At 46.4% G+C, this 26346-nt stretch overlaps 1 protein-coding gene across 1 annotated transcript; it reads left to right on the top strand.

Annotated features, from left to right (window-relative positions):
• The first annotated feature begins 283 nt into the window (after positions 1-283).
• On the top strand, positions 284-26063 carry TRAIP (TRAF interacting protein). Its single transcript, XM_077451545.1, has 15 exons — positions 284-454; positions 2656-2713; positions 5531-5614; positions 9806-9845; positions 11295-11422; positions 11507-11601; positions 12034-12147; positions 14058-14145; positions 16671-16760; positions 18755-18843; positions 20065-20220; positions 20341-20395; positions 20956-21081; positions 22916-22966; positions 24383-26063. The coding sequence occupies exons 1-15, from the start codon at positions 357-359 to the stop codon at positions 24500-24502; spliced, it is 1392 nt and encodes a 463-aa protein (XP_077307671.1). The 5' UTR covers positions 284-356; the 3' UTR covers positions 24503-26063.
• The last annotated feature ends 283 nt before the right edge of the window (positions 26064-26346 follow it).

Below are 26346 nucleotides of genomic sequence, written 5' to 3'. Positions count from 1 at the left end.
GCATTTTATATACAACTATAGAGATCAGAGCAAAATGAGGGACAAATGAGGGACAAATGAGGGACATTGCTCCACATCAGGGACAGTTATTAGTTATGCATCTCTTCTATAACACATCCATCGATCCCGGGTGATCGATTCGGTACTCGGCTGGTAGGTCTGTCTCCCATTAAGTCAGTCAGGATCAGTAGATGGGCGGAGCTCCTCGCTTCCTATAGGCGGAATCTCCTGTCAATCTCCCTCCTTACCCCCGCCCAGCCAATGAGTGAACACGCACCGAGCCGGGGGACGTAGTGACGCAGCGACGTGCTGTGTCCGGGGAGGATCGCGGGAAACACGAATCGATCTGCCGTGAGATGCCGATCCGAGCGCTGTGTACGATCTGCTCCGACTTCTTCGACCATCAGAGGGATGTGTCCGCCATCAACTGCGGGCACACCTTCCACCAACACTGGTACACCTACCTCCACTCCTCCCCCACCAACACTGGTACACCTACCTCCACCCCTCCCCCACCAACGCAGGTACACCTACCTCCACCCCTCCCCCACCAACGCAGGTACACCTACCTCCACCCCTCCCCCACCAACGCAGGTACACCCACCGCCACCCCCTCCCCCACCAACGCAGGTACACCCACCGCCACCCCCTCCCCCACCAACGCAGGTACACCCACCGCCACCCCTCCCCCACCAACGCAGGTACACCCACCGCCACCCCCTCCCCCACCAACGCAGGTACACCCACCGCCACCCCCTCCCCCACCAACGCAGGTACACCTACCGCCACCCCCTCCCCCACCAACGCAGGTACACCTACCGCCACCCCCTCCCCCACCAACGCAGGTACACCTACCGCCACCCCCTCCCCCACCAACGCAGGTACACCTACCGCCACCCCCTCCCCCACCAACGCAGGTACACCTACCGCCTCCCCCACCAACGCAGGTACACCTACCGCCACCCCCTCCCCCACCAACGCAGGTACACCCACCGCCACCCCCTCCCCCACCAACGCAGGTACACCTACCGCCTCCCCCACCAACGCAGGTACACCTACCGCCTCCCCCCCACCAACGCAGGTACACCTACCGCCTCCCCCCCACCAACGCAGGTACACCTACCGCCTCCCCCCCACCAACGCAGGTACACCTACCGCCTCCCCCCACCAACGCAGGTACACCTACCGCCTCCCCCCCACCAACGCAGGTACACCTACCGCCTCCCCCCCACCAACGCAGGTACACCTACCGCCTCCCCCCCACCAACGCAGGTACACCTACCGCCTCCCCCCCACCAACGCAGGTACACCTACCGCCTCCCCCACCAACGCAGGTACACCTACCGCCTCCCCCACCAACGCAGGTACACCTACCGCCTCCCCCCACCAACGCAGGTACACCTACCGCCTCCCCCCCACCAACGCAGGTACACCTACCGCCTCCCCCCACCAACGCAGGTACACCTACCGCCTCCCCCCACCAACGCAGGTACACCTACCGCCTCCCCCCACCAACGCAGGTACACCTACCGCCTCCCCCCCACCAACGCAGGTACACCTACCGCCTCCCCCCCACCAACGCAGGTACACCTACCGCCTCCCCCCACCAACGCAGGTACACCTACCGCCTCCCCCCACCAACGCAGGTACACCTACCGCCTCCCCCCACCAACGCAGGTACACCTACCGCCTCCCCCCACCAACGCAGGTACACCTACCGCCTCCCCCCACCAACGCAGGTACACCTACCGCCTCCCCCCACCAACGCAGGTACACCTACCGCCTCCCCCCACCAACGCAGGTACACCTACCGCCTCCCCCCACCAACGCAGGTACACCTACCGCCTCCCCCCACCAACGCAGGTACACCTACCGCCTCCCCCCACCAACGCAGGTACACCTACCGCCTCCCCCCACCAACGCAGGTACACCTACCGCCTCCCCCCACCAACGCAGGTACACCTACCGCCTCCCCCCACCAACGCAGGTACACCTACCGCCTCCCCCACCAACGCAGGTACACCTACCGCCTCCCCCACCAACGCAGGTACACCTACCGCCACCCCTCCCCCACTGGTATACCTGCTGGGACCTTCCCTGGACTGCACAGTATTACATGACTGTGCAATTGTCAGTTAAAAGATTCGCAAAAATTGGCCTGGTTATGAAGGGGGGGTAAATCTTCTGCAGGTCAAGTGGGTAATATACCACAGCGCTCCACCCATATATACAATTCTGCACCCCTCCCCCATCACCAAAACAAGTATTTCTCCACCCATATATACATCGCTATATACCCTTCTATTGCGGGCACCCCCCCCCCCCCCCAATACTGCTAGATTGTGTAATACTCCACCATTATATGTACTACTATACCAATCCCAATCCTCCACCCATATATACAATACAGCACCCCCCCCAGATCCAATGATGGGGGGAGGGGGTGGATCATTTCTCCACTATGAATAGATGCTCCTGTCTGGCACTGGTGGTGATGATTTGGGCGGAGGATCTCCCTGATGGGGTCACAGACAGAAGTAAAACCTGACCCCCCCCCCCCCCCCCAAACAAATTGCACAGTGCTGGGTTGGATGATCTGTGAATGTGTTCCCTGTGTGTTGTGTACTGACCCCCCCGCTCTTCTCTCCTCCTCAGCCTCCAGCAATGGTTCAGCACCGCCCCAAGCCGGACTTGTCCGCAGTGCCGCATCCAGGTAATTAATATGGGGGAGGGGGGGTTCACTAACCTATTCCTTCCTTTGGGGTGGTCCTACATGTTGGAGCTCCGCCTAGTGCCACCCTGATCTAGCGGATTTCAATGCCACTCCTCACACCCTGACCCCGTGAGCTCTCTGGAAGCCCCGGGGTGAGGGGAGGGACCAGGATCAAATGGATGGGCCACTGAACTGCACGTTCCATGTGGGTGACACCCGGAGTCAGCTGATCAATGCGCTTCCTAAATCTGCCCCCTAAACCACTTGCCGACCTGCGCACGCCGATGTACATCAGCAGAATGGCACACACTGGCAAATGGGTGTACAGGTACGTCCCTTTAAATTTGCTGTCGCGTGTGCGCCGCCCGGGACCCCTGTGAGTCGGATTGCGGGTCCCGCGGACTCGATCACCGTGGGGATACCCACGATCGCCCCATGGGGAGGAAGAATGGGGAGATGCTAATGTAAACAAGCAACTCCCCATTCTGCCTAGCGACAGTGTCACTGATCAGCACTCCCTGTGATCGGAGCAGAGATCAATGATGTGTCACATGTAGCCACGCCCCCCCACATTTAGAAACGCGCCCCAGGACACACTTAACCCTTACCCTGCCCCCTAGTGGTTAACCCCTTCACTACCAGTGTCATTTACACAGGAATTGGTGCATTTGTATAGCACTGATCGCTGTAGAAATGACTGGTCCCAAAAATGTGTCCGCTATAATGTCGCAGTCACGATAAAAATCACTGACCGCCGCCATTACTAGTAAAAAAATAAATAATTATTACTAAAAATGCCACAAAACTATCCCCTATTTTATAAACGCTATAACACTTACTGCGATTTTTTTATTTATTTTTTTAACCATAAAAAAAAAATGTAGAAGAATATGTATCGCCCTAAACTGAGGGGAAAAAAAATGTTTTTTTTTTTTATATATATATTTTTCGGGGATATTTATTATAGCAAAATGTAAAAAATAATGCTTTTTTTTTTTTTTTTTTTTTTTTAAATTGTCGCTTTTTTTTTGTTTATAGTGCAAAAAATAAAAACTGCAGAGGTGATCAAATACCACCAAAGGAAAGCTTTATTTGTGGGGGGGGGGGGGGGGGGAACACATCAATTTTGTTTGGGAGCCACGTCGCACGACCGCGCAAATGTCAGTTAAAGCGACGCAGTGCCGAATCGCAAAAAAGTGCTTTGGTCTTTGGCCAGCAAAATGGTCCGGGGCTTAAGTGGTTAAAAGGAATATATAATTATACATACATACATTTTTTTTTTTTTTTTTTAAACTAAGACCCTAGGACAGTGATGGCGAACCTTGGCACCCCAGATCTTTTGGAACTACATTTTCCATGATGCTCAACTGCACTGTAGAGTGCATGAGCATCATGGGAAATGTAGTTCCAAAACATCTGGGGTGCCAAGGTTCGCCATCACTGCCCTAGAGAATACAATGGTGGTCATTGCAACTTTTTATAGCGTGTGGTATTTGCGCAGCAATTTTTTGAAAAAACAGTAAAGTTAGCCCAATGTTTTTGCATACATTGAAAGATGTTAGGCCAAATAGATACCTAACATGTCACGCTTCAAAATTGCATACGCTCGTGGCATGGCTCTAAACTTCACTACTTAAAAATCCCCATAGGCGACGTTTTCCTTTTTTTTTTTTTTTTTTTTTTTTTTTACTGGTTACATGCTTTGAGTTACAGAGGAGGTCTAGGACCAAAATGATTGCTCTCGCTCTAACGTTTGTGGCAATACCTCACATGTGGGGTTTGAACACCGTTTTCATATGTGAGCTGGACTTACGTATGCGTTCGCTTCTGCGTGCGGGGACAGGGGCGCTTTAAAAAAAAAAATAAAAAAAAATTAGATTAATTTTACTTTATTTTAGCTTCACACTTCCACCCGTCCCCCCCCCCCCCCAAATTTTTTTTTTTTGATCACTCTTATTTCTATTACAAGGAATGTAAACATCCCTTATAATAGGTATATGGCATGACAGGTCCTTTTTACAGTGAGATCAGGGTTCAATAAGACCCCACATCTCACCTCCTAGGCTGGGAAGCCTGAAATAATAATAAAAAAAAAAATGATCACCGCTTCCCAGCTGAAGCGCTCAGTTTTTTTTTTTTTTAATAGAGGCTGGGCGTGACGTCATAGCATCGCGCCCGGCCTCCGAACGATCATAGAGACACTGGCGACCATCTGGTCCGCTGGAAATCTCTCTATTCTGAACATCCGGGGCTGGCGGATCCTGTCTTCGACTCACCGATCGTATCGGTGAGTCGGTAGAAGCACCGGGGGGAGGGGGGAGTCGCCTCCCGTAAGAACAATCAATCGGCGGAACAGCCACTATGATCATTCTTATGGTGCACGGATTCGCCGGCTCTAAAAGACGATATCAGGCGTCATTTGGATATCCCCGTTCAAATACTGAGGACTTCATTTGGCGGGCGGGAAGCATTTAATATTACAATTGTACATTTATGGTAACGAGGAGCGTAACATAGGCAGGCTAATTCTAATCAGGACTCGAAAGAATGCAAAACATGTAATGAACACCTTAGTAGTGCCTTGTGCACAGTGAGGGCAGCGTGCAATACATACAAAATAGAATACAATTATATGCAGAACATTATATATAATATGGCTGAGAGTCGCCAACAGATCCCTTTCTGTCCTGTGACTGGATTTGTGCTGGCACACGATTGGCTACATGTTGGGTTAACCTTTTTTATTCACGAACATTCACTTTGCCCAGCGAACGGCCTCCACTTCAGTAAATGAACCGGATTGTTTCTCGTTTTTAGGTGAGCAACCGGCAGATCATCCACAAACTCTTCTTTGATGTCGGCCTGGAGGATGACTCGACGCTCGATGCCGAATCCCTGAAGGTAATTGTAGATTTCTGGTACTCGAAGGAGGGGGGGGGGCGGATGATCTACATCAGGGATCTGCAATTAGCGGACCTCCAGCTGTTGCAAAACTACAAGTCCCATCATGCGTCTGCCTCTGGGTGTCATGCTTGTGGGTGTCAGAATCTTGCTATGCCTCATGGGATTTGTAGTTCTGCAACAGCTGGAGGTCCGCTAATTACGTATCCCTGATGTACATCAACTGCAGGAGGTGGTCAGTGCTGATCACAACAACCAATCGGAGTACTCGCGTGCACCAGGGAAAGCCGCTCTTCCTGCAGAAATGCAATGACAAAACTTTATTGTTTAAAGGCAAGAACACAAGACGTTCTTTTATCATTGCTGATGGCAACCAATCGGCAGGGCTGGCACTAGCCATAAGGGAAGGTTCAGAAAAATCTAATTTCTCAGCCTCTTGCTTGGGGGGGGTTGTGTTTGGATTTTTAACCTCTTCCTGCTGCCTGTACACACCAGTGTTCTGTGCTGGGAGCATGCTGCACGGTGTGCCCACAACACAGGGACCCGGCCTCTTACCAGCCTAATGATTGGGACCCGGGACTCCTGGTTCCCAATCACCTGATCGCTGTGATAGCCGCTGCGCAGCCGTCCCATATGTGATGTCTTTTTTTTTTTTTTTTGTTTTCTCTCCCTTGAATGTAGCAAAAGATGCATTGTATACATACAAAATACATTATACAATGCACTCAGGATACATTGTATACATACAGGATACGTTCTAGAATACGCTGTATACAGTGCACTCACAGCGCTTCACTTTTTCCACATTGTGTTATGTTAGTCTTATTCCAAAATGCATTCAATTCATTATTTTCCTCTAAATTCCAAAAACAATACCCTATAATTACAACTTCAAAGAAGTTTCTTTGAAATCTTTTCCTTTTTTTTTTTTTTTTTTTAACTTGCAAAAATCCCCTGCACGTAATTATTCACAGCCTTTGCCATGACACTTAAAATTTGAGCTCAGGTGCCTCCTGTTTCCACTGACCATCCTTGAGATGTTTCTACAACTTGATTGGAGGTCACCTGTGATAAATTCAGTTGATTGGACATGATTTGGAAAGGCACACACCTGTCTATAGAAGGTCTCACAGCTAACAGTGCATGTCAGAGTGCAAACCAAGCCATGAAGCCCAAGGAATTGTCTGTGGACCTTTGTGCCGGGATTGTATGGAGGGACAGATCGGGGGAAGGGTACAGAAGCATTTCTGCAGCATTGATGGTCCCAATGAGCACAGTGTCCTCCATCATCTGTAAATGGAAGAAGTTTTGAACCACCAGGACTCTTCCTAGAACGGGCCGCCCGGCCAAACTGAGCAATCGAGGGAGAAGGTCAGAGAGGTGACCAAGAATCCAAAGGTCACTCGGACCGAGCACCAGCGTTTCTCTAAAGAACCTTCCAGAAGAACAACCAGCTCTGCAGCACTCCACCAATCAGGCCTGTATGGTAGAGTGGCCAGACAGAAGCCACTCCTCCAGTAAAAGGCACATGACAGCCCCGCCTGGAGTTTGCCAAAAGGCACCTGAAGGACTCTCAGACCATGAGAAACAAAATTCTCTGGTCTGAAACAAAGATTTAACTCTTTGGCCTGAATGGCAAGTATCATGTCTGGAGGAAACCAGGCACCGCTCATCACCTGGCCAATACCATCCCTACAGTGAAGCATGGTGGTGGCAGCATCATTCTGTGGGGATGTTATTTTTTTTTTTTTTTGCGGCAGGAACTGGGAGACTAGTCAGGATCGAGGGAAAGATGAATGCAGCCATGTACAAAGACATCCTTTTATGAAAACCTGCTCCAGAGCGCTCTGGACCTCAGACTGGGGTGAAGGTTCATCTTCCAACAGGACATTGATCCTACCCTGTTTCCCCTAAAATAAGACCTAGCCTGATTGTCGACGATGGCTGCAATATAAGCCCTACCCCCCCCCCAAATAAGCCCTAGTTAAAGTCCTTCTATATCTTATTCTCAGGGTAGGGCTTATTTTCGGGGAAAGAGGGTGGGGCTTATTTGGGGGGTAGGGCTTATATTGCAGCCATCACCGACACTCACGCTAGGTCTTATTTTAGGGGAAACAGGGTAAGCACACAGCCAAGATAACAAAGGAGTGGCTACGGGACAACTCTGTGAATGTCCTTGAGGAGCCCGGACTTGAAACCCGATTGAACATCTCTGGAGAGATCTGAAAATGGCTGTGCACCGACGCTCCCCATCCAACCTGATGGCGCTTGAGAGGTCCTGCAAAGAAGAATGGGAGAAACTGCCCACAAATAGGTGTAGCATCATACGCAACAAGACTTTGCTGTAATTGGTGCCAAAGTTCACTTCACCCAAGTCAGGGCTCGACAAACCCCGGGCACCAGGTCGCATTTGCGACTATAATTAGCGACCTTGCGCCTGGGGCAGCACAGCTAGGGGTATCCTGTCTCCGTGCACCCCCCGGCGTGATTGCGTGGGGCCGCGCCGCCGCTGGCCGGTAATTGAGGCCGCGGCTTTGAGGCCTTCTGCGGTCCTATTTTTCCTTCTGGAATCTGGCGCCCTCTAGTGGTGGCTGTTGGTATGACAGCCAGCAATGCTAATGGAGCTTTCAGTGCCCACCCATCTTCTCCCCTTTACTTAGAACTCCTTAACATTTATATATATTTTGTATTCTAACAACCTAGCGAATAAAATGGTGGTCGTTGCAATACTGTCTGTCACACCGTATTTCGTATTTGTGCAGCGGACTTACAAGCGCACTTTTTTGGGGGAAAATTTATTTATTTAATTAAAAAAATAAGACAACAGTAAAGTTAGCCCAATTTTTTTTTTATATTGTGGAAAATGTTACGCCGAGTAAATTGATATCCAACATGTCACGCTTCAAAATTGCGTCCGCTCGTGGAATGGCGACAAACTTTTACCCTTTAAAATCTCCATAGGCGACGTTTAAAAAATTCTACAGGTTGCATGTTTTGAGTTACAGAAGAGGTCTAGGGCTAGAATTATTGCTCTCGCTCTACCGATCGCGGCGATACCTCACATGTGTGGTTTGAACACCGCTTTCCTATCCGGCGCTACTCACGTATGCGGTCGCTTCTGCACGCAAGCTTGGCGGGACAGGGCGCAATTAAAAAAAATAAATTTTTTTTACTTATTTTAACTTTTTATTTTTTATTTTTCCACTGTTCTTTAAAAAAAAAAAAAAAAACATTTGTCACTTTTATTCCTATTACAAGGAATGTAAAAATCCCTTGTAATAGAAAAAAGCATGACAGGTCCTCTTAAATATGAGATCTGGGGTCAGAGAGACCTCACATCTCATATTTACACTAAAATGCAATTTAAAAACAAAAAACAAAAAAACAATCGTCATTTGAAAAAAATAAAATAAATAAAATGTCCCTCTAAGAGCTATGGGCAATGACTTGGAGACAGGTGGGGGGCCGCGCTATCTTCCCCCTCACTCGTCTCCCTGTCAGGCCAGGGACAGGTCCGGATTGCCGTTACGGACCTGGCTCCTAACTTTTTTTAGCTGGCTCCTAGATTCCAAGCAAATTTGTCAAGCCCTGACCTAAGTACAGTAATACCTCGAATACTCCGTTCCCGGGTATCTACGAGCATCTGAGTGTCTCTGGCGGCCCCCCCCGCACCTCTGGCCACATGTGGTACTGCATACACCAGCAGTGGTGCCAGAATGCATTATCTGAGTTTCCATTGATTCTTATGGGGGAAACTCGCTTTTAATATACAAGTGCTTTGGATTAAAAACGTGCATCTGGAACGAATTATGCTCATAATCCAAGGTACCACTGTATTGAGCAAAGGCTGTGATACTTATGTACATGGGTAAATTTTTTTTTTTTTTTTTTTTTATAAATTTTGCAAAGATTTCCAACAAACGTCTTTCACATTGTCATTATGGCGTATTGTTTGTAGAATTTTGAGGAAATGAATCTAATCCATTTTGGAATAAGGCTGTAACGTGAAAAAAGTGAAGCGCTGTGAACACTTTCTGCTGGATGCACTATACATACGGCGTAAGCAAAATCTTTGCACGGGACCTGCCAATCGGACTACATTTATTTTTCTTGTGTGGGAAGCTGAAAGCAATAAGCTGTGTCTGACATTATTATGTACTATTCCTCTATATTGTGTGTTTTTTATTGCAGAATGAAGTTGATCGAATAAAAGCCAGCCTTCACAATAAAGGTGGGTGCTTCAAACTGCCAACTCCACCCACAACTGACCTTCAGCTTGACTATCGCAAACGTCGCAGAACAGAATGATTGTGTCACCATCCCTTTTTAAAAATGTTATATTTAGGCTAACTGGGCTTGATTTACAGAGTTAACACACCAGCATAGGGATCCTTATTTATAGCTGCAGTTATGTGGTTTTAAAAAATAAATAAAAAATATTCCAGTTTGTGCTCTTAACCCAAAAAAGTCCCTTCTGTTGCTCTCGGTCTTCTTTTAATTTAATTTTTTTTTTTTTCTTCTGTAAGCATATGTATTTAGGGACATAGTCACCCTTTCCTGCAAACTACTGCAGGGGAATCTCACCATTGTGGGAGGGGCAGAGACACAAACTACTGCAGGGAATCTCACCATTGTGGGAGGGGCAGAGACACAAACTACTGCAGGAAATCTCACCATTGTGGGAGGGGCAGAGAACAAACTACTGCAGGGAAATCTCGCCATTGTGGGAGGGGCAGAGACACAACTACTGCAGGAAATCTCACCATTGTGGGAGGGGCAGAGACACAAACTACTGCAGGGAAATCTCGCCATTGTGGGAGGGGCAGAGACACAAACTACTGCAGGGAATCTCACCATTGTGGGAGGGGCAGAGACACAAACTACTGCAGAGAAATCTCGCCATTGTGGGAGGGGCAGAGACACAAATTACTGCAGGAAAGCTCGCCATTGTGGGAGGGGCAGAGACACAAACTACTGCAGGGAATCTCACCATTGTGGGAGGGGCAGAGACACAAACTACTGCAGAGAAATCTCGCCATTGTGGGAGGGGCAGAGACACAAATTACTGCAGGGAAAGCTCGCCATTGTGGGAGGGGCAGAGACACAAATTACTGCAGGGAAAGCTCGCCATTGTGGGAGGGGCAGAGACACAAACTACTGCAGGGAAATATCGCCATTGTGGGAGGGGCAGAGACACAAATTACTGCAGGAAATCTCACCATTGTGGGAGGGGCAGAGACACAAACTACTGCAGGGAAATCTCACCATTGTGGGAGGGGCAGAGACACAAACTACTGCAGGGAAATCTCACCATTGTGGGAGGGGCAGAGACACAAATTATTGCAGGAAATCTCACCATTGTGGGAGGGGCAGAGACACAAATTATTGCAGGAAATCTCACCATTGTGGGGGGGCAGAGACACAAACTACTGCAGGGAAATCTCACCATTGTGGGAGGGGCAGAGACACAAACTACTGCAGGAAATCTCGCCATTGTGGGGGGGCAGAGACACAAACTACTGCAGGAAATCTCACCATTGTGGGAGGGGCAGAGACACAAACTACTGCAGGAAATCTCGCCATTGTGGGAGGGGCAGAGACGCAAACTACAGTGTTGTGTGTGTGTGTGTGTGTGTGTGTGTTTTTTATTTTTTTTTAACATAATTGAATTGCTCATCAGAGAGGGAGAAGCGGGAATGTCAGGACTTGGTGGACTCCCTGCGGCAGGTTCTGGATGAGAGGAACGGCACCGTAGAATGCCTGGAGAGGAAGATTGGAGACTATGAGATGCTTTGCACGTCACTGAAGGTAACGGAGGACATTGCAGAGCGTGCTGCCTTATTTATCACCACCTGTATTACGCTCTCATTTCTTTGTTCTTTTCTGTCTTAGAAACAAATGAAATTCTTCGATGTGCAGCAAGCAGAGGCCAAAGCTGCCAAGGAGGAGGCCCGCAAACTGCGCAATAAGCTGCGCTCTTTAGAAAGGTTAGGGGAGAGGACGATGTGGGTGGAGTGTCGGGGGATCGGGGAAGATATCGAGGGGGATCAGGGACAATATGGGTGGAGTGTCAGGGGGGATGATATGTGTGGAGTTTTGGGGGGGGGAAATCGGGCACGATGTGGGTGGAGTATCGGGGACAATATCGAGGGGCATCAGGGATGATATGTGTGGAGTTTTGGGGGGGGAATCGGGCACGATGTGGGTGGAGTATCGGGGGACCGGGCACGATGTGGATTGGGGGGAGACACGGACTGGTGGAGTGTCGGGGGGACGGACTGGAGACGATGGGGGAGGGGACTGGGGACGATGTGGGGGGGGGGGATCAGGGACGATGTGGGTGGAGTATCGGGGACAATATTGGTTATCTGATCTGTAACTTTTTTTTTTTTTTTTTTTCCCCCCTTCCTGTTTTTCAGTATTGAGCTTCTGCTGCAATCCCGGCGGCAGGAGGTGGAGGAAATGGTCAGGGATATGGGGTCCGGACAGTCTGCGGTGGAGCAGTTGGCCATATACTGCGTGTCGCTGAAGAAGTAAGCTGCACCTATTACTATGTGGAGAGGGATTCCGCTGTCCTTTAGTGATGGCAGCAAGTCCGATAATGGCACGCCTCATTTCCTGTCTGGAAGACGTCCATTGTCATCTAGTGCTTTCTTCTCTCGAGCCTGACTGTCCCCGGCCCCGCCCCTTTCATTAATTGGATTTCAGTTCTTTCAGTCATGGGGGGGGGGGGGGCTCAGCATCACATGTAGGGCGGTCTGCATGCCCATACCGGTCTCCACGGGAGGAAGATGGGGGGGGGGGTGGTGCAGTTTTTAACAGACCATAAAAATGTACTGCATTGTCCACCTAAACCAGTGATGGTGAACCTTGGCACCCCAGATGTTTTGGAACTACATTTCCCATGATGCTCTAGCACTCTGCAGTGTAGTGGAGCATCATAGGAAATGTAGTTCCAAAACATCTGGGGTGCCAAGGTTCGCCATCACTGACCTAAACCCTTCATTCACATTATAATGTAAAAAAGGTTATGTAGCGCTGCCTTTTTGAAATACCTACTAAATATCATATATCAATATCTGTACATTTTTATATATATATTTATATATTTTATATTATATGCAAATCTCAAAATGCTGTGCATCAATGCATGTGCAAACACAAGAGTGCAAAAAAATTATCACAATAATTAAAGTGCAAAGTCGCATGAAACATGAATAGACAATCCAATATTAAAAATGTGCAAATATAGCAAAAAAGTGTGACAAAATCACAGTGCAAAAATAGCAAAAAAGGAAAACAAAAGAAAGTCCATGTGCAATGTAAAGTGTTCAAAAAAATATTCCAGTGCTGTCCAATAGCTGAATATCCAATAGTGACAGTTTAACAATAATCATGCAATGTTGTCACACGTGCAAACATGCTCCACAGATATAACGCTCCACCTTCAGTGCTCAAAAAGTGCACCCCACCCCCCCCCCCGTTTCCCCCAGCCTTTCACCTCAATATGAGACCCCTCAGGGTCAAACGCACATATGGGGGGAAATTGCTGGTTTATCTTCTTTAGGATGAATCGTTCAGCAACACACTCAGATCGCAATACCACCGGTCATGGGGGGGGGGGGGGGAAGAAGGGGGACTCGCATGTGTAGAATTGCTACTTTTAATCGAAATAAACAAAATCCACACTTGCATATAAAAAAAAAACAGATCCACACTTTTAAACAAAGGCCGAGACCGGAAGTGATGGATGTGACACCTGGCTCCTCCCTGACGCGTTGCGTCACAGACACGTGACTTTTTCATCGCTTTCATCAATCACAATAGTCAGCAAGCTGCTCTTGCTGACTATTGTGATTGATTGCATTTATGGGTCATTCACAAAAAATGCTGTTTACCACTCATTGCTGCCATGTAGTTGTCAATGTCTCTGTTCACTAGAAAGGCAGAGAAAACACTGCAGGCCGACAATGAGGGCGCCATGCATTAGGTTTGCAGTTCAAACCCCAGAAAGCGGCATGGAGTCCCCGGTGCTGCAACTTGCTTCGAGTTGTATAAATAGTAAAGCTGTGTAATTCCATATATTTCGCTGTCTGAGATTCTTTGTGTGATTGTTCATATTCCTTCTCCACCGCTAGTGCCGGTCCTATCAATGTAATGGGGTGAGCGGGATGCAGTATTTGCCGGGGTGGGGGGAGGGCTCCACTTTATAAACAGTTTATATTCTCTTCTGGTGGCTGACCCCGGATAAAACGCTCGTGTCTGGCACTTGTAGGGTCGCTGGGGTCACCAGAGACTCGTTTAGGTAAATAATTTACATTGGAGCACTCTGCTGGGCGGAAACGAGGTGCGCGGGACGCAAAGCAGATAAGGATATAATGAGGATTTCCGCCATTAACCTCTTGCTTCCCCCCCCCTCCCCCTCCCCCTCTTCCTCTTCCAGGGAGTATGAAAACCTGAAAGAAGCTCGGAAATTATCGACCGATATGACGGAGAAGCTGAAGAAGGAATTGTTTGCCGCAAACCACAAGGTGCTTCTAAATTATTTATTCTTTTTAGCAGTGATGTCACTTCTGTTCCTGTGAGTGTTCTGTACATGAGTGGTTCTCAACCCTGGTAACACCGAGGCCCAGCAAATTCTTCAAGAATCTTCCGTGTTAACAAAAAATAAAAATAAATACAAAAATTATTATATGATAGATATAGACAGCGTGAGCGCTATAGAGAGAGAGCTGTACGTTGCCCTGAAAAAGTATTCATACCCCTTGATATTTTCCACATTTTGTCATGTTACCAAACACATAAATGTATTTTATGTGATGGACCAATGCAAAGTGGCGCATAATTGTGAAGTGGAAGGAAAATTACATTTTTAAATTTTTTTTACAAATTTATGAAAAGTATGGGGTGCATTTGTATTCAGCCCCTTTACTCTGATACCCCTAACTATAATCTAGTGGAACCAATTGCCTTCAGAAGTTACCTAATGAGTAAATAGTCCACCTGTGTGTAATTTAATTTCAGTATAAATACAGCTGTTCTGTGAAGTCCTCCAGAGGTTTTGTTAGAGAAACTTTGTGAACAAACAGCATCATGAAGTCCAAGGAACACACCAGACAGGTCAGGGATAAAGTTGTGGAGAAGTATAAAGCAGTGTTAGACCCCTTTCACACCAGGGCGTTTTGCAGGAGCTATAGCGTTAGAAATAGCGCCTGCAATCCGCCTTTAAAAAAGGCTTTCACACTACAGTGGTGCGCTGGCAGGACGTCAGGGAAAAGTCCTGCCAGCAGCTTCTTTGGAGCGGTGAAGGAGCGGTGTGTTTACTGCTCCTCCACCGCTGCTCCCCATTGAAATCAATGGGGCAGCGCTGTAATACCGCCGGCAAAACGCCGCTATCGCGGCGTATTGCCAGCGGTTTTATCCCTTTCTCGGCCGCTAGCAAGTGTTAAAAGCGCCCCGCTAGGGAGCGAAATGCGCCGCAAATCCGGCAGTAAAACGCCGCTAAAAATAGCAGCGTTTTACCGCCCACGCTATGGGCGGTGTGGTGTTAAAAGGGTTTAGGTTATAAAAAAGAAAAAATCTCCCAAGCTTTGAACATCTCACGGAGCTCTGCTCAATCCATCATCGGAAAATGGAAAGAGTATGGGCACAACCACAATCTTACCAAGACATGGCCGTCCACCTAAACTGACTGGCCGGGCAAGGAGAACATTCATCAGAGAAGAGCCAAGAGGTCCATGGTAACTCTGGAGGAGCTGCAGAGATCCACAGCTCAGGGGGGAGAATCTGTCCACAGGACAACTATTAGTCGTCTCTCCACAAATCTGCCCTTTATGGAAGAGTGACAAGAAGAAAGACATTGGTGAAAGAAAGTCATAAGAAGTCCTGTTTGTAGTTTGTGAGAAGCCATGTGGGGGAGGGGGCAGCAAACATGTGGAAGAAGGTGATCTGGTCAGAGGAGACCAAAATTCTACTTTATGACCTAAAGTCAAAACACTATGTGTGGGGGAAACTAACACTGCACATCACCCTTAACACACCATCCCCACCGTGAGACATGGTGGTGGCAGCATCATGTGGTGGGGATGGTTTTCTTCAGCAGGGACAGGGAAGCTGGTCAGAGTTGATGGGAAGATGGATGGAGACAAATACAGGACAATCTTAGAAGAAAACCTGTAAAGCCCCATACACACACACACACACACACACACACACTATCAGATTTTTTGCTGATTTTATTTAATTTGTTTCCTTCAGATTTACCAAAACCATATAATGAGGTCAAACCTTAGGAGTTTCAATTTGTATGCAATCAGGCAGGACCTTCCACTACATGGTTTTGGTAAATCTGAAGACAAAAATCAGCAGAAAATCAGATAGTGTGTATGGGACTTTGGAGTCTGCAAAAGACTTGAGACCGGGGCGGAGGTTCACCTTCCAGCAGGACAACGACCCGAAACATCCAGCCAGAGCTACAATGGAATAGTTTACATCAAAGCATATTCATGTGTTAGAATGGCCCAGTCACAGTCCAGACCTAAATCCCACTGAGAATCTGTGGCAAGACTTGAAAATTTGCTGTTCACAGACGCTCTCCGTCCAATCTGACAGAGCTTGAGATATTCTGCAAAGAAGAAGAATGGGCAGAAATGTCCCCTCTAGATGTGCAAAGCTGGTAGAGACACCCCCAAAAAGACTTGCAATTGCAGAGAAAGGGGGTTCTACAAATTGACTCCGGGGGGCGCCATACAAATTTACCCCCCCCCCCCCCATACTTTTCACATTTTTATTTGTAAAAACATTTTATCATTTTTTCCTTCCACTTCACAATTTTTTATGTGCCACTTTGTGTTTGTCTATCACATAACATACATTATGTGTTTTTGGTTGTAACGTGGCAACACGTGGGAAATTTCAAGGGGTATGAATACTTTTTTCAATGCGAGAGGGAGCGAGAACTATACAGTACAAAGAGAGAGCTATAGAGGGATGGAAATATCTTTCTGGCTCTGTTTTAGGATTGTGTGATTCCTGATCATGGGGGTTTTCTTCTCAGGCTCAGAAAGCAGAAATGGAACTGCAGAAGATCAAGGCTGAGCTCAGCACCGCCCAGAAGGAGCTGCAAAATACGGATAAGGAAATTATGGTAAGACAAAACTGTTCTCCCCTATGTTCTCTACTAACAAGGGCAGGGAGAAAAATCAGCTACATCCATTAGTAAAAACAGCTCATATTAGGACACAGTTATCCCCTTGATCACTCTGATGTTAACTCCTTCCCAGCCAGTGTCATTAGTACAGTGACAGTCTATAGCATTAGCAGTGATCACTGTGTATTGGGGTCACTGGTGATGTCAGTGAGGCAGTTAGTAAGTCCGTCCACCGCAACAATCGCAGTCCCATTATAAGTTGCTGAACACCGCCATTACTAGTATTAACCACTTGACCTCTGGAAGATTTATGCTATGACCAGGCCTTTTTTTTTTTTTCCCCCCCTCTATATGGCACTGCCTTACTTTACCTGACAATTATGCGAGTGTGTGACGCTGTATGCAAATAAAAATGTGTGTCCTTTTTTCACAAATGGAGCTTTCTTTTGGTGGTATTTGATCACCTCCTGTTGTGTGTGGTTTTTGTTTTTCGGGGGGGATTTTTCATTTTTTTTTTTTTTTTTCTTTCTGCTACAAAACGCATCCAATAAAAAAAAATCTTCATCAATTTAGGCCAATATGTATTCTGCTACATAATTTTGGTAGAAAAAAAAAAAATCCCAATAAGCGTATATTGGTTTGTGCAAAAGTTCTAGCGTCTACAAACTATGCTCTATCTATATATATAAATTTTTTTTTTTTTTTTTTTTTTTTTTTTTTTTTTTTTGGCTAGTAATGACATCCTGGAACTGCAATATTGTGACAGACAAATCAAACACCTAACACTTCTTTTTTTTTTTTGTGAACCAGTGACACTAATTCAGTGATCGGTGCTAATACTATTCACTGTACTAAGGACACTGGCTGGGATGGGGTTAAACCTCAATCGATCAAAGGGTTAACTGTGTGCCTAGGCAGTGTTTTTGTGCAGTGGGGGGAGGGGGGGGGGGGCATTTACTAGAAGGCATGGATCCATGTCCTTGCTTAACAGGAACACAGAATCCATGCCTTCCCTACTGACAGCATGGGGAATCTGGCTTGTTTACATAGGCAGACCGCCGTTTTCCCTCCGTACAGAACGATCGGCGGGGTGCTGGCGGATATTGAGTCTGCGGTACCTGCTGATTGGCTCCCAGCTAGAGCGAGCCACCGGCTGCACGCATTCCATGTCTGCTACCCGAAAGTGCAGGATCGCGCATATATAACGTAAACCGCTATGGGGTGACCATAAAGTGGTGTGTGTAAAACACACACACACACTCTTCATAAATTTTAAGTCAAAATGTATTCTGCTACAGGCCTTTGGTTAAAAAGAAAAAAAAAATCCCAATAAGTGTATATTGATTGGTTTGTGTGAAAGTTGTAGCGTCTACAATTACAATAAAAATGCTTTTTTTTTTTTTTTTTGACGCTATAACTTTCACACAAATCAATATACACTTATTGGGATTTTTTTTTTTTTTTTACTTTTTAACCAAAGGCCTGTAGCAGAATACATTTTGACTTAAATTTATGAAGTGTATATATATTCTATAGCTCTACTTTTTTTTTTTTTTTTATTAATTGGATATATTTTACAGCAGAAAGGTGTGTGGGGGGGGGGGGTGGTGTTTGTTTATTTTTTTTTTGTTTTGTTTTGTTTTTTTTAATTCATAAAATAAACCCAGTGGTGATCTAACACCACCAAAAGAAAGCTCTATTTGTGTAAAAAATCAATTTGTGCACCGTGTTGCCTGACCGCGCAATTTCCAGGTAAAGTAGCAAATAATGGCCTGGTTATGAAGGGGGTAAAACCTTCTATAGCTGAAGTGGTTACAGGAGCATCACCACAACTCGGGGTCCAGTAGCGATATTCAGTCCATCATGTAGATCAGACACAGACTTTGACAAGCCTTCCCTTCTTTCTGTAGGACGTTCTGTGACTTGGTGTGTTTTTTTTTTTTTTTTTTTTTTTTTTTTTTTTATTTGTTGTTTTTTTTTCTCTTGCTCAGAGTCTGAAGAAAAAAGTTGAATTCTTGCAAAAGACACTGAGCACCCCGACGGCGACCAACGAAGCCCTTAGCCGCCTGATATTTGAGAGGTTTGTTGCCAACAGTTCAGATCACTTATCATGCTGCCAGCTCCTATACCTGCCTGCCACCTCTCTGACCTCCAAATCAGATCGGCATTGGAGAGCTGAGATGCTCCCATATTGTGAAGCACTGGTCCCTGCAATCCTCTTCTCACATCTTTCCCTTGATCAGTGGTGACCAGCATGCCAGAGGATCTAGTGCACTGCCGCTTCTCTGCACTACTCTGCTTGTTGGAGGAGTGAAGAAAGAAAGCACTTTGGGGGGGGGGGGGGGGGGGACGCAGTGGTGGCACGGTGGGTGGGTGGCTGGTTTTAATGGTCCATATTCCCATTACACACCTTCCTGGAATGAGCTCTTAAAGTGTTACAAAAAAAAAAAAAGATCCTGTTCCCTTAAAGCAGAGTTCCACCCAAAAATGGAACTTCTGCTTTAAGGAAAGGTGACCTGACATGCCACATTTGACATGTAATTTTTTTGGAAGGGGGAGCAGATACCCTCTTTTCGTTCCAGTTCCCACTTCCTCCAGGCGCACCATGGCACCGGAAGGGGGATCATCTCTCCCTTCATCAGCCACTCCCCCCTCCGTCCCTCTCAGAAATCATCTGGGACATGTCACAGGTCCCAGATGATTGCCCGGCCAGTCACGGCGTGTGGCTAGTGCGTGCCCACAGGGACTATGCCGGCACCGCAGAGAGGAGTGGGAGACTAGCGGGGCTTCGTCCCCCCCCCCCCCCCCCCCCCGTCCGCATCACTGGGACAGGTAAGTGTCTGATTTTTTTTTTTTTTTTATTTTTTTTTTAAGTCAGCAGCTGCTGAAGCTTTAAGGCCTCGTTCTACCCTCCTCCCTAGATCCTGCTCGCCCCTCCTCCTGTAAACTGACCACAGTATATCATGGCTGCTGAGCCCTGACACCGTGGTCAGGTTACGTGCCTCCGTCATCCGCAGCCCTGTCCACTGACAACCAATGTGTGATTTATCTTAAAGCACTTCCACAGTAGTTTCAGCAGGTGCCCCTTTTTAAAACTTTTAACTGCTTCTGCGTTTTTTAAAGTAAATGTCCAACTCCCGGAGTTGCCTACCCCAAGTTGGCGAATGATGGGTACCCTCTGGTGTGTGTATATAATGGATAATCTTGTACCCCATGTGTCCTGGACTCTATAGGAAGTTTGGGGGGGGGGTGTCCTTACTCTTCTTTCACTGTGTAACTAATCACGTTCCATATCTTTTAGCCCTGCTCCCATTGGACTAAAAAGGCCAAAACTCCGCCCACCAACGTTAGGCGAAGATGTAAACCTCGACCTCACCTTTAATATCGACACCCCGGAACCAAATCCAACCAAACCAGTAATCGCTCCCTTTAAGAAGTTGAAGCTCGATCAGGGAAAGTAAGTGAATGGAGATTTGTGTGTGTGTGTGTGTGTGTCTGGATTTAGTTGGGTTTTATTTCTTCTTTCCCCTTTTTTTTTTTTTTTTTTTTTTTTTATTTTTTTTTTTTTTTTTTACAGTTCCCCTGTGAAGCGTCAAGTAAAGAATACTTTGCAGGAGTCTAAAGCCTTAAAGGTGAGTTTCCTAATAAAATAACATTTTTAGGCTTTAATTGTTATCTTGATTTTTTTTTTTTTTTTTTTTTATTGATTAATGTGTTACCTGCTAATGGTTTTGCACAGAGCATCCCCGATCCTCCTCTCCTGGGGTCCCCCACTGGCGCTCCAGGCTCCTCCTCTTTGGCGAGTGTCTTCCTAGCAAGCTGCTTCAATTTCAATCTGCCCTGCCTGTGCCTATAGACAAACAATGCGGCTGGGCCGTGCCCCCTGCTCCCTTATTACAGGATTTGATTGATAGTAGCAGGAGCCAATGGCTCTCACTGCTATCAGTCTGCCCTGTGAGGAGTGAGAGCCGCTGCTGTCATGCACATCGCTGGATTCATAATCTTAAATAATCAAGTAAAAGTATGGCAGATTAACAATTTTTTTTTTTTTTTTTTTAAATATTTTCTTCTCGCCTCTTCGCTCTTTTCTTTTCTTCTCCTCCTCCTTTTCATTGTGGTATCAATCCCATTGAATTGTATGGATATACAACAATGCTGTCGTATTTTAGTTAACCGGCCCCTTTGTTTTCAGGCTGCACCGGGTCACATAAACGTTGATGAGGAAGATGAACCGACGTTGCCGTCCTTTATAAAGAACTCTCTGATGCACAAGAGACCGATTGGGAGTATGTTACCTGCACAGCGCAACACTGGAGTGGTGAGAACATTCCTTTTCAATTCACAGCAATCATCCTATACTTCAACTTCCAACATTCACCCCCCCCCAATTCACAGCAATCATCCTATACTTCAACTTCCAACATTCACCCCCCCCCCAATTCACAGCAATCATCCTATACTTCAACTTCCAACATTCACCCCCCCCCAATTCACAGCAATCATCCTATACTTCAACTTCCAACATTCACCCCCCCCCCAATTCACAGCAATCATCCTATACTTCAACTTCCAACATTCACCCCCCCCAATTCACAGCAATCATCCTATACTTCAACTTCCAACATTCACCCCCAAATTCACAGCAATCACCCTATGCTTCAACTTCCAACATTCAACATTCTCCCCCCCCCCCCCCCAATTCACAGCAATCATCCTTTACTTCAACATTCCACCCCCAATTCACAGCAATCACCCTATGCTTCAACTTCCAACATTCAACCTCCCCCAATTCACAGCAATCATCAGGTTTTGACCTCCAGCGTCTTCCCCGCCTTCTCAACAGTTCACAGCAGGCGGATCACCCGTCTCTCCAACCACCAGCGCTCCCCTCGCCCTGATTACATTTACTTTTTACAGTTAAAATTGGTGATTGACATCATAGAGTTGTGTATATTATGTATATACTAAACGGCTAAAAGGAAAAAAGATCTCAAAGTAGATCTAAACCAGATCACTAACCTGTCATATAAGCTATAACATCTTAATGTCCTTTTTTTTTATTTTTTATTTTTTTTAAAGCCAGCAGCTACAAATACTGCAGCTGCTGACTTTTAAAATAAGGACACTTACCCGCCCAGCGCGCCCGCGATGTCGGCACCCGAAGCCGATCTCTCGATCGTCTCTCGGGTGCTGCCGCCGCCATCTTGGGTATGGGAATCAGGAAGTGGAGCCTTTCGGCTTCATTTCCCGGTTCCCTACTGCGCATGCGCGAGTCGTGCTGCGCAATAAGGATGGTCCCCGCTGTCTCTGGGATCCGTGTGTTTCCCAGCAGGCAGCGGGGGACTTTCGGAAAGGGGCGTAGATTCTGCGGAAAGGGGCATTCCTTTCTGCAGAATCTACGCCGGAAGTGGGTGCAGATACCTGTACTGTACAGGTACCTGCACCCCCCCTCCCCCCTGAAAGGTGCCAATTGTGGCACCGGAGGGGGGGGAGGGTTCCAATGAGCGGAAGGTCCACTTTAGGGTGGACCTCCGCTTTAATATCTGCAGCTGTCATTAAAATCCCCCTGGTAATCCTGCCATAAAAGACCTTGTTCAGGTTTTTACTGTTTATAGGGTGACAACACTCAGCCCCTGTCTCCCAATTGCTGTTCTGTATTTTCACCCTGTCACATGGCCTTCAGGTGGAGACTACAAATGTGTGTGTGTGTGATATTGAGATATATATATATATATATATATATATATATATATATATATATATATATATATATATATATATATATATATATATATATATATATATATATATGTATATGTGTGTGTGTGTATGTATGTAACTGCAAAGAGGTGGCAGGGTGAACATTGGATTTTATTTCAAATTGGCACGTTTTTTAATGATATGCAGGGCACAGAGCAATCCAAAGTACATATAAATTTAAATGGCATACTTGATACCAAACTGAAAACCAAGAACCGCATTATCCCTATTGGACCAACACAGGAGCTCTTCACACCTAATGAGACATTACAGTGCAGCCCCATTCAACAGAAATGTGTTGCTGAGGATTTTGCTAACTTGTGTTTATATAAATATATATTATTATCATTATTATTATTATTATTATTATTATTTTTTTTTTTTCTCTCCAGGTCAGAATGGGATTTGATGGTCTGGGTGGACGAACAAAATTTATTCAGACTGTATCCTTCTACCCCCATAATATGGGTTTATCCAGCAGTGTGCGGTTATCTGAGGGTGAGGTGTTGGGATGACCACCGGCCACTTTATTAGGTACACCTGTTCAATAACTTGGTAACACAAATTGCTAATCAGCCAATCACATGGCAGCAGCTCAATGCATTTAGGCATCTAGACCTGGTGAAGAAAAATTGCTGAAGTTCAAACCGATCATCAGAATGGGGGAAGAAAGGGGATTGAAGTGGCTTTGAAAGTGGCATGGTTGTTGGTGGCAGACGGGCCGGTCTGAGTATTTCTGGGATTTTCACACACAACCATCTCTCGGGGTTTACCGAGAATGGTGGCAAAAAGAGAAAATATTCAGTGAGCGGCAGTTGTGTGGAGAAAAAAATGCGTTGTTGGTGTCAGAGGAGAATGGGCAGACTGGTTCCAGATGATAGAAACACAACAGTCACTCAACCTCTCGTTACATCCAAGGTATGCAGAAGGTATCCACAAGCACTGACTAGGCACACGGTTAACTCTTTGATCGCCCCTGATGTTAACCCTTTCCCAATTAGTGTCATTAGTACAGTGACTGCATTTTTTTTTTTTTTTTTTTTTTAGCACCGATCACTTTATTAGTGTAAATTATTGTCAATGTCCACCGCAATATCGCAGTCCCACTATAAGTTGCTGATCGCCGCCATTACTAGTACAAAATAAATAAAAAGAGGGTGCACCACCTACTCTAACTTGTTTATTAATATACTGTTGAATCTTTTTAAATTCCTAGCAGCTACATTCTGTCTGATCTTCTTGGCAATTTTTTATTTTTTTTTGGTTCTTAGTTGCCATGTTTTGTACCCTTCTTTTTTTTTTTTATAAAAAAAAAAAAAAAGTAGTATCTTCCTGTTTAATTCTAGCTCCAGGTGCGCCTATAATAAGGGTTACCTGTAGGTACTGTAACTATCTCCTAACCTTGCACCGTTTAGGAGATCTTTGTTATATACATCATTGGCGCACTGAAAGAACAGCCGCTCGTACCATTTCGTCAGGGCCCTCTGCGGTGACCAACACCCAGGCGCAATGTGTGATGTCATCACAGCTCCAGCCAGTCGCAGCGCCGGAGCCTGTGAACCCGGAAGAAGCTTTGGGGGGGAAAATGCCAGCGGTGTGCAGGTGCCGCTGAAATAGCTTCGTTCTGAAGGTAAGTATTTCATAATGAGCTGGTATGCGATGCATGCTCATAATGCCTTTTTTTGTCTTGCAGGATTTTTTTTCTTCTCTCGATCTATTGAAAGTGGGAGGGGGATAAAAAAGGACACCCCAGCTTCGTGGGATAATGCACTAGGCTGATGCGTCCTATTTTGTTTGTTTTTATCGCTATGTAGACACCTGTATTGTATTGTAGTTGATCTCCTTAACGCTCCCACCAGAGCCCCTTGACTGAAATCCGGCCCCTCCAGGCCAAGCTCAAGAGGAAGAAGGTTAGCCGGCCAATGGCGTCCTCCACCAGCACTTCCAATCAGCCGCGGTTGGAGGACTTCCTGAAGTGAGATGCCTTTCCTTCTCTATGGACTGTTGTGACAGCCATCTAATATGTTAAAGTCCTTTGTATCAAGGTGAAATGTCAGTCCTCTGGACTCTAGATGAGAGGTTCTATAGGAGATTACCAGTCTTGCGGTGTGACCGGATGACGAGGGAGTCATGCCTGGCTCTGTAGAAGATGTCCCTCTGTATATTACTGCCTGGAAATCTACGATGTAAATGTGCCCATTTCCTGCAGCGTTTCTGGATTGTGATTGGACGGAGGTATGTCCTGCCTCAATAGAAAGCCTGCTGTGCCGTGTGTGCCGATTGGCCCTCATGGTATCCAAAGCAACACACACTCCCCCATCCCTGGAAAATTAACCGACTCCTATTTTTTATTTTCTTTTTAATTCTAAATTATAACTTACAATGGCTACTTAGTGTACATAAAGATAAATCCATTTTTCGGTGTGGGTGGAGTGAGGAAGGGTTAGGACCCCTGGCACTTTTATATTGCTGTCTGCCCCCCCAATGGGGAGAGAGTTCTCTATATTTGTTTTGCTGACGTGACAGAAAGTGATGGCAAAATTCTTTAGAAGCTGTCACCAGAGCAAGTGGTGAGGGGAAATTTTACAATGGGGACAACTAAGAGGAGATCCCCCCCCCCCTTTTTATTTTTTGAGGCATTTCTGTTAAGAAGTGAATATCCTGATCTCCTACTGTAACTAAGTGGGGAGGGGGGGGGAAAAGTAGCTTTTGACTACACATCCCCTTTTCAAGTGTAGCTAAAGTCAAAAACATTTTGTAGTTTTGGATGGAGTAGAAGGGTTGGATCATCTGGTTTTTCTTGCTGGATCACAAAGAACGGCTGAACACTGATATCAGCATTTGCTTGAAACTTTTTTTTTTTTTTTTTTTTTTTGTGTGTTGTGCATATAGACAGCCCCACAATGGAGCTCCCACCTTGATGCATTTTCAGGCTTAAGTCATGGGAATTGTATGCCCACCAATTGGGTAAAATGCTCTACAGTGGGGTGGGGTTCCAGGCTGGGGCTTCCAGTGTGCATAGGTGGAACAATAAAGCTTTATGAAAACATTGACCTACATATGTGGGGCTTGTCTTCTTGTGATTCAGCCTTCTAGCGGGAGCATGGACGAGCGTCACCCTGCCTGCATGTGCAATGGCGGCACGCCATGGAAGCAGCAACGTCTTTTGCTTGTGTCCTCTTTTGGAGGTCATTTTTCAGAGCTGCAGTGGGGACTGGGAGGAAATTCCCTTCTTAGTTTCCCCCCAATGGAACATGTCTTGTCACTTCCTATTCTGGTGACAACTGTAACAGTTTGGATTTTTCCCATCACTTTCAGTCTTGGTGACGATGGTGATCAGGATTCATAAGGGTGAATCTCCACAGCAGGGACACACGGCAATCTAAAACTAACCCCTCACCACTCCGTCCCCAACTAAAAGGGCTGTAGATGCACTTTACGTTTTTATTTTATATTCAGGGAGGAATCTCTGGGAGTTGTGAATGAATGGAATATTCTGTGCATGTTTTCTGTGCAAATAAATGTACATATAAGTGTGAAGCTTGCAGATCTACTCCTTTTTTATCATTTATAGGACCTCAAAGGCCCTCTGTGTGTATTGAAAACTCCATGATGGGGGCGGCACAGCTGGGAATTGGAAATATGGGGGTTTAGAGCCCAACATCCCCATCATAAACTTTTAGGCTGGGTTCACACATATGCGGCCGCGGGTTCGTGTCTGGGGTCCAGTTTGTCCCTGTTCACCGATTCAGGTGCGGATCCGGTCTGAATTTTTGCCTGAATTGGAGCGGAAGATGCACAGGACCCTTTTTCAATGCCACCC

Source organism: Lithobates pipiens, unplaced genomic scaffold (assembly GCF_037356315.1).
Source record: "Lithobates pipiens isolate NorthernLeopardFrog02 unplaced genomic scaffold, aLitPip1_a1.2 Scaffold_23, whole genome shotgun sequence".
NCBI classification, from domain to species: Eukaryota; Metazoa; Chordata; class Amphibia; order Anura; family Ranidae; genus Lithobates; species Lithobates pipiens.
Note: the sequence above shows the minus strand (reverse complement) of the source record. Positions and strands in the feature narration are given on the sequence as shown.

Excerpts from the sequence above, each read along its gene's own strand:
- TRAIP (XM_077451545.1), top strand. The coding sequence starts at position 357 with ATGCCGATCCGAGCGCTGTGTACGATCTGCTCCGACTTCTTCGACCAT. Across the intron at positions 5,615-9,805 it reads TCGATGCCGAATCCCTGAAG|AATGAAGTTGATCGAATAAA; the intron begins GTAATTGTAGAT and ends TTTTTATTGCAG. Across the intron at positions 14,146-16,670 it reads TGTTTGCCGCAAACCACAAG|GCTCAGAAAGCAGAAATGGA; the intron begins GTGCTTCTAAAT and ends TTTTCTTCTCAG.